Source organism: Sus scrofa, chromosome 4 (assembly GCF_054392235.1).
Source record: "Sus scrofa isolate SSC_HxYL_T2T_F1_AM1 chromosome 4, Sscrofa_HxYL_maternal_Yorkshire_Landrace_v2.0, whole genome shotgun sequence".
NCBI lineage: Eukaryota > Metazoa > Chordata > Mammalia > Artiodactyla > Suidae > Sus > Sus scrofa.
Window position 1 is genome coordinate 42,928,168 of NC_139386.1, and position 14,138 is coordinate 42,942,305.

Sequence of the window (14,138 nt, forward strand, 5' to 3'; positions counted from 1 at the left end):
CACTATTGATAACAAGAAAGCATAAAGGATGAAGGTGGTGATGCACTTGATAAACACAGGACACTCAGGGAATGGTGAGTTTAGCAACTTGCCTCAATACTCTTAACAGAAATACCTTCAAATAGGAGTTCCCATTGTGGCGCAGGGGAAATGAATCCAACTAGGAACCGTGAGGTTGAGGATTTGATCCCTGGCCTCGATCAGTGGGTTAAGGATCAGACGTTGCCGTGAGCTGTGGTGTAGGTCACAGATGTGGCTTGGATCTGGCGTTGCTGTGGCTCTGACGTAGGCTGGCAGTAACAGCTCCAATTAGACGCCTAGCCTGGGAACCTCCATATGCCACGGGTGTAGCCCTAAAAAGATAAAAAACAAAAGCCAAAAAAAAAAAAAAAAAAGAAAGAAAGAAATACCCCCAAATAAAAATAGTTCCTTTCTAAAAAGAGCTTAGCAGTTATTTAGGTATTGGCACTTAAGGTTAAATTCAGAAAATCACTTACTTTGAAGAAGATAAGCCAGTAAAGACCAGTTCCCAAAGTGATGGTAAAGAAAACATTGGCCAGATCACCGGCATAGTAAAACAAGAATTTCATAACGGTCTGCAATTAGAAAAGAGAATTACAGCTATAATAGACTCAATCTATTTATACTATTACCTTTAGTAACACATTATCAACCAAGTTTCTCAAGCTTGAAGCTTTGTTTCATGTATCCATGGATCAGTTAGAAAGACAACTGCAGCCACTTCCTAGTAGCCTTTAGGGTCCCAACCTTTCGATCCATTCTCAACAGCCTCTGTCTTAGTCAACCCTTCTCATCTTTCACCATCTGAAAAGTTATAAACCGCTTCCTAATTTTCTTCTAGTCTGGAACCCTTCTCCCCAATCTATCCTCCATATTATTACTACCAGAGTTGGCTCCCAAAAATATAAATTTAATTTGCATCACTCTCATTCTTAAAAACATATAGTGACTCCTCACTAAAATGTAAATTCCTGACCCAAAGGGTCCTCCACAACCTAAACCAAAATTAAAGTTTTAGCATTATCTGCCAGTTCCAACTGCTTAATCAACAACTGACCACTCCATACCTTCAAGCAAAATGTTTTGAGGATTATTATGGGCATTGTCTCATCAAATATTATTCCCTTCTTCTTTCTGGCAAACTCTAGTGAGCTCTGAGGGCAGAGAACGTGTCTCTCTTTGTTCACTATCACATCCCCAGAGCCTGGTAGAGATCCTGGCGTGCTGGGCATAGGCCATCAGAGACTATTTGTAGACTGCACAGATAACCCAGCAGAAAGTTCACTTCTCTGGGAAGCCTTTATCAAGCCCCTCTTCTCTGATTCCTTGGCACTTTAGCTCTGGAGTCAGGAAGACATCACAGTACAAATAAGTGTACTGCCTTGCCTTTATGTTCTTAATCTGCTAAATGAAAATAACCACCTCTTACTTTGTTGCTATAAATATTAAATGAGGAGTTCCTGTCATGGCTAAGCAGAAACAAATCTGACTAGTATCCACGAGGATGCAGGTTCAATCCCTGGCCTCCCTCAATAGGTTAAGGATCCGACGTTGCCATGAGCTGTGGTGCAGGTCGCTGATGTGGCTCAGATCCCAAGTTGCTATGGCTGTGGTGTAGGCAGGCAGCTAGAGCACTGATTTGACTCCCAGCCTGGGAATCTCCATATGTAGCAAGTGCAGCCCTAAAAAGAAAAAAAGAAAAAACAAAAAAAACCCCAAATATTAAAAAGGATTAGATGAGAAATGAAACCATAAAGTTAATAGAATAAAACATGGGAGAGTATCTTTTTGATCTTGAGATGGGGGAGTTTTCTTCTTCTTTTTTTTTACTTTTTAGGGCTGCACTTGAGACATATGGAGGTTCCCAGGCTAAGGGTTGAATGAGAGCTACAGCTACCAGCCACAGCCACAGCCACAGCCACAGCCACAGCAACACAGGATCTGAGCCACGTCTGTGACCTATACCACAGCTCACAGCAATGCCAGATCCTTAACCCACTGAGTGAGTCCAGGGATCAAACCCACAACCTAGTTGGATTCGTTTCCACTGCGCCATGATGGGAATTCCAAGAGGGAGTTTTCTTAACATGATCCTAAAAGCACATACCATAATATGAAAACCTAGTCAGAAGTACAATATTAAAATCAAGAGTTTCAGGAGTACCCATCATGGCGCAGTGGAAATGCAACCAGCTAGGAACCGTGAGGTTTCGGGTTCAATCCCTCACTTCGATTGGTGGGTTAAAGATCTGGCACTGCTGTAAGCTATGGTATAGGTCACAGACACGGCTCGGATCCTGCGTTGCTGTGGCTGTGATGTAGGTCAGCAGCTGTAGCTCTGATTGGATCCTTAGCCTGGGAACATCCCTATGCCATGGGTGCAGCCCTACAAAAAAAAAAAAAGAGAGAAAAAAAAAAAAGGTTAAAACTAAATAAATAAATAAAATAAAATAAAGAGTTTCTGTTAAACAAAGTAACACATACATAAAATAACAAATAAATCCCCCGTGGAGAAGAAATTTCAACATCAAAAACCAAAAGGGGATTCATATTCAGAAAATATTTAAAAACTCCTTAAAATAAGTAAAGTAAAAAAACATGTTTAAATAAACAAGAAAAACTGGAAACTTGGGAGTTCCCGTCATGGCTCAGCAGGTTAAGAACCTGGCTAGTAGCCATGAGGATGTGGGTTTGATCCCTGGCCTTGCTCAGCAGGTTGAGGTTCGGCTCAGAGCCCGTGTTGCTGTGGCTGTGGTGTAGGCCAGCAGCTGCAGCTCTGATTAGACCCTCAGCCTGGGAACTTCCTTATGCCACGGGTGTGGCCCAAAAAGCAAAAAAAAAAAAAAAAAAAAAAAAAAAAAAGAAAGAAAAACTGGAAATTTAATAGAAAAATGGGCAAGTGATATAAATAGGAAGTTCACAGAAGGAGAAACTCAAATGATTAGCAAAGCATATGAAAAGTAATCAGAGAAATGAAAATTAAATCAACAATGACATACCACCTATCCCACCAGATTGGCAAAAAATGGAAAGACTGGAAAAACCACAAGGACTGGTGAGGCTGTGAGAAAACCACAAGGATTGGTGGGTGTAGACAGGCCTACAGCAATGTGGGAGAGAAACGAACATACACCTCTCCTAATTACCACCCAGAGAAACTTGAGGCAACTTTTTACCCATTTTCTAGCTGGGTCTTCTTAGAAGAATATGAAATAGAAGATAAAAAATACACTTTAAAAATTCCTGCAGTCATACCTGTAAATCAATCATGGGACTTCCAATGCGTCTCTTCCACCCTGCTGTCTTCAAGAGAGATGACAAAACAGCTAGTCCACCCAACACACCCAAAGCAATCTAAAGGAAAAAACACTTTGGAATTTATGTGCTTTCTCTCATCAACGTTCAAAGATATTGTAAATAAAAAGTAAGGAAGTACTCAAAAAGTGGTGGTGGAAGGTATGATAAAAGGACACTGGAGCCAAATTAAAGGAACTCCCAGTGGCCAAATCTGGGACAATGTGAGCAAGAAAATAGTAATGAATCATTATTGCTAGAATAAATAAATACTAATTAGTCCATACTGTTTCAAATAAATAATAAAGAAATCAATATGGACAAAGGGACAGCTCCTCCTTACAGAAGAACAAATATAACAAATATAGGAGAAATGACAGAAATACAAAACCACCATCCTTCAAATACCACAGTAATACTTTTTACCAGCGAGAATTATCTATGAATACTAAAATTAGAAGGCAAAATAATAATGAAGAGTGGGATGTTTGCATAATCTCAAGTATCTCCCCACAAGGTACTTATTAATTATAAGTGGAAAAATACAGTGAACTCTGCAGACATCTTCTTAGCCACAGGATCAAAAGTCACATCACTGTTAATAAGATACACCGATATCAAGTATCTTCTGATACAATTCACTGAGAAGAGTAAGACATTATTTCTGTGGCATTTGTGCTATAACTACATTTAATCATGGGAAAATATCAGATGAACCCAACTGAGGCCCAAAATAGCAGTGTTATGAAAGACAAAGAACAAATGGGGACCTGTCACAGATCTAAGGAGACTAAAGAGATACATGATGGCTACAAGCAACATGTGACCCGGGACTGGGTCCTGAACCAGAAAAAGGATGGTGAAAAAGTCTGTAAAATCCAAAGAGTATTTAGATTAGTTAACAAGACGACATCAATATCAATTTCCTGTTTATGACCATTGTATTCAGTTATATAAGATGTTAACATTAGGGAGGCTGGGTGAGGAATATACGGCAAATCTCTTTAACAACTTGCCTACACATGAGAAACTTTTCTTAAAGTTAAAAAATGTACTGTAGATATTTCAACAGGTTAAATTAAACTCACATCTGTCTGGATATGTGCTTCTTTTTGATCCATTTCATATTCGACTGAGAAAGAAACCTGATATTTAAAAGAAAGCACATTAACCATACTGAAGTTATATAACACAAAACTACTTTTACTATAAAAATATATTTGTAGCTGAATTTCACCATAAATGCCATACTTTTAAACTATCAATATTACTAGAGTTGACCCTCACTTATACATAAGTGGATATAATTTGGGGAATTTTTTTTTTTAATTTTTTTATTTTTTTTTTATTTTTTTGCTTTTTAGGGCCATACCTGCGGCACATGGAGGTTCCCAGGCTAGGGGTTGAATTGGAGCTACAGGTGCCAGCCACAGCCCTGCAGCCACAGCAATGCCAGATCCTTAACCCAATGAGTGAAGCCAGGGATCGAACCCACATCCTCATGGATTCCAGTCAGGTTTGTTAACCTCTAAGCCACAAAGGGAACTTCTGCTTTAGGGAATTATTCACGCTGCTTTAAATATTCCTTTTGAATACACATTAAAGAAGGAGGGGTTCATCAGGAACTACGTTAGGTTCATTAACAGCAGTCAAGCCAAACTAATCATATTCCATTTTCTGATAGGTTTCTAATAATTGAGGAAGGTAACTGATCTCGTGTATGAAGAATTTTGCAACTGGCTAAACAATCGCACCTTAAAAATTAAAAAGATTAATCAGGAGTTTCCGTTGTGCCCAGCAGAAACAAATCCAACTAGTATCCATGAGGATACAGATTCTACCCCTGGCCTCACTCAATGGTCGGGGATCCGGTGTTGCTGTGAGGTGTGGTATGGTGTAGGTTGCAGACGTGGCTTGGGTCCTGCATTGCTGTGGCTGTGTGGCTGTGGTGTTGGCCAGCAGCTATAGCTCCAACTTGACTCCTAGCCTGGGAACTTCCATATGCCGTGGGTGCAGCCCTAAAATGAAAAAAAAAAAAAAAAAGATTAATCAAAGGGCAGAACAAGAATCTTAGGGACACCACTACATTGAAACAGAAGAAAGAAGAGCCAGTGAAGGGTTAAGAGAAACAGGTGCATGAGAAGTAGGAGAGGGAAGACACCCAGGTCTTAGCAAAGTCATAGAACAGGGAATTTCAAGGGGTAGGTCAGGAGTCATGTCAAATGTTATATAACTGACCCCTGAACAATGCAGGGGTTTGGGGCACCCACTTGCATGCAAATGAAAATCCAGTTATAACTTTACAGTTGGCCCTTCATATCCACAAATTCAACCAACTTCCTGGAGCACTGTGTTAAGCATTCAGTAAAAAAACAAATCCGTGTATAAGTGGATCCATGCAGTTCAAATCTGTGTTGCTTGAGAATCAACTGTATAAATGCTGAGTGAAAGAAAAAAAGCCAGTGTATGTGGAATTCATTGCTGACTTCAAGAAAGGGGTTTCCAAAGAAGCAAAATGGCAAGAGCCAAACTGCAAATGATGAAAGAGTAAATGGTTGGGAGATAAAGTAAAGACACATGATAGCAAGCTAAAGAGCTGGCAGAATAGGGAACGATCTTATTGTTTGGTCACTTTAGTTTGTTGTTAAGATGGAGCAACCTGAAAGGTGTTATAAGCAATGAATGGAAAGGGAGCAGCAGAGAAGCTGGCTGAAGCAAGGGTTGAGGGAAAAACAGCATATTGGAGAAAGTACCCTAAACAAGTACTGGCTGAAGATTCCTTTAATAAAGATAAAAGGGTCCTCTTTTCTTAGAAATAGAAACAAAAGGAGGGAAAGATAATAAAACAGAGATTCTGAAGTATTAAAGAGGAAATCTGAGAATTCATATTGATGGTTCTTTTTGTTTTTTGGTTATGGCCACACGTGTGGCAAATGGACGTTCCTGGGCCAGGAAAAGAATCTGAGCCACAGCTGCAACCTATGCCACAGCCACAGCAACACCTTTAACCTAATGCACCAGGCCAGGGATCAAACCTGAGCCACTGCAGTCAGATTATTTACCCACTGCACCACAGCAGGAACTCCACAATATTGGATGGTTTTGATCTACTCAGTAAACAGGAAGGTAGTTTATTTGCAATTGGTGAGAGAGCAGAGATGGAGCTGATGTTGAAAATTAACATAGAACTTTTGCAATACCTGTCGTGAGAAATTAAAAAATGATGAAAGAACTGTGCATTCTACAATTATAAAGAATTTGAGTGGACTTTATCAGTATAGTTTTACGATTCCCTCAATACTTTCTCTATCTCTTATTTCCTAACTTGTCAAGGCTTAGTTTGGAATATTTTGGACAGGAAACATATTTAAAGAAAACACCCATAAATGAATTGTATTAAAATAAATATACTCTTAGTCACCCAAGAATGATCATTCCAGGAAAATTTAAACCAGGCAGTCTTCTGTAGTTACTACGTCTGTTTCTGGATTTTCTTCCCTTCTCATTATAGTGTATACAATCTTTTTTTTTTTTTTTTTTTTTTTGTCTTTTTGCCTTTTCTAGGGCTGCTTCCCATGGTATATGGAGGTTCCCAGGCTAGGGGTCGAATCAGAGCTGCAGCCACCGGCCTACGCCAGAGCCACAGCAACTCGGGATCCGAGCCGCGTCTGCGACCTACACCACAGCTCACGGCAACGCGGGATCCTTAACCTGCTGAGCAAGGCCAGGGATCGAACCTGCAACCTCATGGTTCCTAGTCAGATTCTTTAACCACTGAGCCACAAAGGGAACTCCAATAGAGTGTATACAATCTTAATATCAAATCAGGTAATACAAATGACACAAAAAATCTTTCAAAGTTATGTGCCCACTTTTCATTTAATGAAAGCCTGAATCCAATAGTAGCTGAGTGTAGCTGAGTAGAAGTACAAGCACAATGGACAGGTCAAACGTACTGGCTGAAGAACCGGAACATTAAAACTTACAAAAGTAAAACAGTAGAGATTAAAAGCTATTAATGAGTCTTGGAGGTAAGGAATGCTCACCCCCCAGTTCTCATGTTTCTCGAGGTAGAAGGGAAGGAGGAAGAGGTATAGAAGGATCAGCTCTGTTTTCTGGTTCATTTATTTTTGGTTTTATTTTGTTTTTCCCTTTTTTATGGCATATGGAAGTTCCCAGGCCAGGGACTGAATCAGAGCTGCAGCTGAGCCCTACACCACAGCCAAGCAACAATGGATCCAAGCTGTTATCTAGACTTATGCTGCAGCTTTCAGCAACACTGGATCCTTAATCCACTGAGCAAGGCCAAGGATTGAACAAATCTGCATCCTCACAGAGACAACGCCAGGTCCTTAACCCACTGAGCCACAACAGGAGCTCCAGATCTGCTCTGATTTCGATCTCTTTCCTCTCTCCTCAAAGCAGGGACACCTCATCTACCTGGTGAGGTTGAGAGGAGGAACTGCAGATGTGTAGCTTGGCCTTTCCCAGGCTCATTCTCTTTGGTGCAGCCTAATTCCAGCATGTAATGGTCTCAATTCCATATACAGGCCTTCCCAGGAATGGAAGGGCTTTAGTTCTGTGGTTAAGTTTCATTGAGTTGGCAAAGAGTCAGAAGACTACTTGGCTGCAGGTCCAAACTGCATTCTCTAGTTCATGTTATTACTACTAGTTTTAAAGCTGATAAACTGAATCTTTTCTGCCTGTTGCAATGTGTTTCTATCAAGCAGGCAAGACTGGTGAGAAGAGGAACACACATGCCCACTTAAGGCTGGCATTCCTGGCTTAATTACGCAAGGAGAAAATCTTATAGAAACAAGATGGCCAAAGGAGTTCCCGTCGTGGCTCATGGTAACGAACCAGGCTAGTAATCATGAGGATTCGTGTTCGATCCCTGGCCTCGCTCAGTGGGTTGAGAATCAGCATTGCCACAAGGTGCAGTATAGGTCACAGATGTGGCTCAGATTCTGCATTGCTGTGGCTGTGGTATAGGTTGGCAGCTGCAGCTCCAATTCAACCCCGAGCCTGGGAACTTCCATGTGCTCCAGGTGCAGCCCTAAAATTAAAAAAAATTAAAATTTTAAAAAATGGCCAAAGAGGACAGGAGCAGATGCTGCATGACTCAGCATACCCTGGGGTTCTCAATAGGGATGCCCAGCTGATGGTGACATTTAACTCTTGCTTTTTTATACTCAAGATCCATAACTATTACTAGTAAAAAAACAAAACAAAACATTGTCTTGACTACATTAAAGTGCAGTCTTTCGACCAAAATGCAAACTACATTGTCTTTCGACCATAATGCAAACTATATCAGTATTATATGAACCCACAGAGAGGCCCTGATTAGGAAGGAACTCACCTTCACAGATTGGCTGTTGGGATCGCTGACATCAATGTCGCTGTAGGCAATGGTAATTAAGGGGGGGTAGATGTTTCCATTTTTTGTGTTGGGTACAAGGTGGATGCTGTTTAAAAGAAAATTCATTTCTAGTATAAATACATGGAGGCCCGTTGAAACATACATTAACTTATTGTTTCTTCTGAATGTGATTTGGAGAGTCTTGGTGATCTGAGAACCAACCAGTAACTGAAAACTAGGGAAGGTCAAACATAAACTAATGGTAACAACATAGGCTATCTGAAGTGGTCAAAAATTTACATCAAAGAGGGTAAAGTTTCATCCCTCTTTATGTTAAAAGAGCGTAAAGTTTCATACCCTCTGAGACAAATTAGAAACTCTTCTTGATCTAGGTCCTAAGATGTTTTCAAATGAAATCACTGAAGAACTCAAAAGAGAAGTGTTAGGAGGTTTCTGGTGGCCTAGTGGTTAGGCTGCAGCCCAGGTTCAATCCTTGGTCTGAGAACTGAGATCCCACAGCAAGGTGCTGTATGCCACAGCCAAAAAATTAAAAAAAAAAAAAAAAAAAAAAAAAAGTGGAGCTCCTGTCATGGCTCAGTGGTTAATGAATCCGACTAGGAACCATGAGGTTGCAGGTTCAATCCCTGGCCTTGCTCAGTGGGTTAAGGATCTGGCGTTGCCGTGAGCTGTGGTGTAAGTTGCAGACGCAGCTGGGATCTGGATTGCTGTGGCTCTGGCATAGGCCGGCGGTACAGCTCCAATTCGACCCCTAGCCTGGGAACCTCCACATGCTGCAGGATTGGTCCTAGAAAAGCAAAAAGACCAAAAAAAAAAAAAAAAAAAAAAGTGAGGGAAGTGTTACACTAAGCCTAAAGAAAGGCAAGAAAGGCAAATAATACACTGATTTTCAAAGAAGATGAATTCTTAACAATATGTGTCATATCTACTACTATTTGTGGCACACAGTGGGATACATTTGCTGAATTCAATGCATTAGTAATGTACAGTTTATCAACTCAAAAAGGAAGGTGCCAAACACAGTGGCCAGCATGGTTTCACCAAGATCAAGTCAAGCCTGACAAGTCTCAATTTTGTCTTCACTACGGATACCAAATTAGCAGACCGAAGGAGTGCCAAAGACCGTACAGTGGGACTTCAGCAAGGTATATGAGAATGCTTCTGTAGTGACTATCTCATAAAATTATTATGAAAAACAAAATGAAAAGATAGGGGAAAAAACAGTATATGTTGAAGTGCCAGAAAGATGAGGGTGTTGATTTTCATGGGTATATTCCAGGTGCACATCATAAAATATCAGCGTGGGAAAAACAGTTAAGGCCTTAGAGATAGGAATCTCACACTGGAGGAGACAGGAGGGCTGCAGGCCACTACCCGAAAGCAGGGTCATCAGTAAAGTATCCCAGGAAGAGGGAGGTATTGAAAAATAACAGAACAGTAGCTGCTAAAGGAGAGGGAGCCAGAGGAGGCCTGCCTTTTGCAACCACCTGGCAGGCTCTTTCTAACACCCGTGTCAGCCCATTTATCTTCACCTTCCCCAAATTCTTGACCTATTCTAATTTAGCAGGCCTACAGTGGGGCCTAGAATGTGAATTTTGGCCAAACACCTTCAGCTTTTGTGACATAATCCTCACCTCTATTTGTGCATACTAATCTACATAGGCATCTAAAAACACGTTATTTATCATTCCAGTTGAGTTGCTGTTATTGTTTTCATCTGATAATTATGGATCAACACTTTCACTATGACATTTTCATATATGAAGCAAGCCTCATTTAGTGCAATTGTTTACCTTAGTGAGATTTGGGTAGCAACTCGAATTAATCGTGGCTGACTTCCTAAGTCATTTTCTCGTCCACTTAGTGCATCCACTAAGAAGATACGCCGAGTCAGGAGCCACTTGCCAGAGTTGCTGTCTTTTATCATTAAAAAAAAAGAAAAAAAATGGCATTTAAATAATATCTTCTACTGTTCAAGATGGCGCTCAAGGAGAAGTTTACTCCACAAATTTAAAACATGACATTAGTACACTTTGTTTTAGATGAGATGGTTGCAAAAATAGCTACTGATGCAAGAAATTCCTGGTCATGGCTTTCTCTACCTGTACCTGAATGTCTTCTAAGTGTCTGGACTTTTCATCAGTTTAGAAGTATTATCCCTGCAAATTTCCTGAGCCAATAGGATTTTATAACATGATGAACAAAAAAGAAACTAATTTGCCCAAAAATCAACTCAAGGACAGCTTGAAGAAGCCCTGATTTTACAGTTCTACTAATTTTTCCCAGGATACACTTTTAGCAATAATATAATTTCTTAATAAGCTTGACACAGTTAGCAAAAATTTCTGAATATACCAGCAACCTTACTGTTTTACTTTTGGGCATGCTATATAAAACCCTATAATTAGGGAGTTCCCGTTGTGGCTCAGTAGTTAACGAATCCGACTAGGAACCATGAGGTTGCGGGTTCGACCCCTGGCCTCACTCAGCGGGTTAAGGATCCAGTGTTGCCGTGAGCTGTGGTGTAGGTTGCAGACACAGCTCGGATCCCAATTAGACCCGATTAGACCCCTGGCCTGGGAACCTCCATACGCTGCTGGTGTGGCCTTAGAAAAGGCAAAAAGACAAAAAACAAACAAACAAACAAAAACCTTATAATCAGAGAGAATCTATGACCTTTCTTATAATCTGTAGTTTACTAAATTATTATCTTGGTAGACTTATTTATGGATTTCAGCTCAGAGAAAGAATGGTGTGGATGGATGTCTTACCTTGGTTCACAAATATTTTATTGTGCTGAAGATTTAAGTTTAACACAGGCACAGCCCAAATATATTGGTGTTGATTTTCATCAGTATATTCAATGTACACATCATAAAATGTAGGAGTGGGAAAGTCAGTTAAGATCTTAGAGATAGGAATCTCACACTGCAAAATAAAATAAAAAGAACCCAAATTAAAAATTAGAAATCATATGTATTATCTTTAAAGGTGTTTTTTAATTATAAAATGAAATACCTTTCAATTATCTTGTTTATGTGCATTTTCATGTGACTTTCAAAACACAAATACTATATACGACTCTTTCATAAGGATCCTACAACCCAGCTGGGGAGGGTATACATTCATTCTCAACAGTAAGAGTACTGCAGTGAAAAGGTAGGTTTAAAAACGCCTATCCTGTGAGGTAAGGTCCTTTTTCTCCTGATGCACACTGCTGTTTATGATTTGGCTCTCCTTCACAAAGCCAGGATTTCCCTCCAAAGCTTCCTGTCTATCTATGGTCCATTCAAACTGATCTATTTATAGTCTCTAAATATGCTATGCTCTCTGTCATTGCAAATGGTGTTTCCACCTGACGTTCTCTTCCCCACTATGCTCTCCTGGCAAACTCATATTCATTCTTTAAGTTCAAGTATCACTCACTCTGTAAAGCATCTCTTCATTTCCCCGGAACTACTAATGACCCCTCCTTTGGACCAAGAGGGTACCTTGTTCATACTCATAGAATAACACATCACATTCTTTGCAATTCTCAGTCTATATAGTTGCTTTCTCTATTAGGCTGTGAACTACTTGAAAGGTAACCGGGTTCAACGGAAAAAAAAGACATGGTTTTTAAGCCTAACAGAACATTTACTTGATGCAAGACTTTGAGTAAATTACCTAATCTTACTGAGCACCATTTGCCTATCTGAAAAAAAAAAATTAAGTGTACTTTATATAGTTATTTCATGGATCAGGTGAGATAACAATGATAAAATGCTGAGCACAAAGCGGCAGGCATCTTAACAAATGTTGATGCTCCTGGCTCAAGGTAGACATACAACATTTTTAAAAATAATATATAAATCATTTCAGATAATAATAAATTCATGTTCATGATAGAAAATTTAGAAAATATAGGAGAGTCCCTCTGTGGCCCAGCAGGTTAAAGATCTGGCAATGTCACTGTAGTAGTGACACGAGTGGCTGTGGCACAAGTTTGATCCCCAGCTCAGCCAAACAAAAACAAAAACACAAAAAGAAATTTTTTGGGGAAAAAAAAAACAACTGCTATCCCACCATCCAGAGATAAACTACTGTTATAAATGTTTATCTTCTTCCAATCTGTTTTCCATGGTAGTATTTTTCATTGTGGTTTTAACAAAACTGCGATCAGTTTTGTTCTATGTTGTGTGTATATGGATTTTATCAAGAAATATTTTTGTAGGAGTTCCCCTCATGGCTCAGAGGAAACAAATCTGACTAGCATCCATGAGGACGCAGGTTCAATCCCCGCCCTCGCTCAGTGGGTTAAGGATCCGGCATTGCGTAAACTGTGGTGAAGGTCACAGACATGGCTCGGATCTGGTACTGCCACAGCTGTGCTGTAGGCCAGTGGCTACAGCTCCGATTCAACCCCTAGCCTGGGAATCTCCATATGGCGCAGGTGCAGCCGTAAAAAGACAAAAGAAAACAAAAAAAAAGAAATATTTTTGTAGACCAGTGAATTTCCTTCAAACGTTTAATGGCTCATAATATACCTTTGTACCACACTGCAGTTTTAAAATGCATCACCAAAGGAAGGAAGGTCAGGGAGGGGGGGAGGAAAGTATGGAAGGAGAGGAAAGGAAGTTCTTTTATTTGTTACCGGAGGGAAGAGGGAAGAGGGAGTAATAACATTGATTGGTCACCAAAAATAAAATAATATTTTTACTTTATTCTAAAATGCTTAGAAGTAGACATTATTTTTAAGATCTATAGACCTAAAGGCAAATAAACAATTGATTATGATGTTTAAGACTGTATAGGTGATAAGGCACTCTTTTTACACTGACGAAATTATTCACTGCTACAAAAAAATTACTAATTTCAAAAATTCAAAGATTGTTCAAATTATTGCTAACGTGAAAACTGAGGCTAAAATACAGACTATCTAAAATAATTCAAACTTACATTCTGTTGATAGGTTGTCCCAAAAGAATAAGCAGCATTTAGTCTTGTCTCTGTGTCTGGACAAAGCTACAGCAAAAGAATACAACTGATAAATCTCTCTCACAAATGTTTTCTTCCCTTTACAGTTAAGGGTTTTCATATGCTTTATAAAATACTTATTTAATGTATCAAGGCTATGAAAAGTTAAGTGAGCATCTTTGTTATGTCATAACTTAAAGTAGTTTTAAGAAATTCCAATTTAAAGCACAAGAAAAAAAAAACAACTCTACCATGCAAATAATGTGCTATTCATCTTTGCCTCAGTCAAAAATAAAACATCTTAGTAATTCTCAGCTAGAATTATACTCACCTGTAAAACACCTCCTTCTAAAGTCTGCCACTTGAGAAAATTTCCTCTTACATCGTAGGAGGCAGCAACAAACTTCAGTTTTGTATTCTGATTAAAGAAAAACAAGAATAAAATAATGTCACATGCTCTTGAAAGTATATTATATAATATATAGTA

The 14,138-nt window shown here is 39.5% G+C and overlaps 1 protein-coding gene across 8 annotated transcripts in view; it reads right to left on the reverse strand.

Annotated features, from left to right (window-relative positions):
• The window catches only part of TMEM67 (transmembrane protein 67), a 52,850-nt gene that overhangs the window by 19,063 nt on the left and 19,649 nt on the right, over positions 1-14,138 (reverse strand). For all 8 annotated transcript variants that reach the window (XM_021089109.2, XM_021089105.2, XM_085022032.1 and 5 more), the window contains 8 exons: positions 13,983-14,069; positions 13,634-13,699; positions 11,467-11,623; positions 10,489-10,612; positions 8,678-8,783; positions 4,404-4,460; positions 3,277-3,375; positions 498-596 (listed from right to left, as the gene is read on the reverse strand). In XM_021089109.2, the coding sequence (XP_020944768.1) occupies positions 498-596; positions 3,277-3,375; positions 4,404-4,460; positions 8,678-8,783; positions 10,489-10,612; positions 11,467-11,623; positions 13,634-13,699; positions 13,983-14,069 (795 nt within the window). The remainder of the gene's footprint in view (positions 1-497; positions 597-3,276; positions 3,376-4,403; positions 4,461-8,677; positions 8,784-10,488; positions 10,613-11,466; positions 11,624-13,633; positions 13,700-13,982; positions 14,070-14,138) is intronic.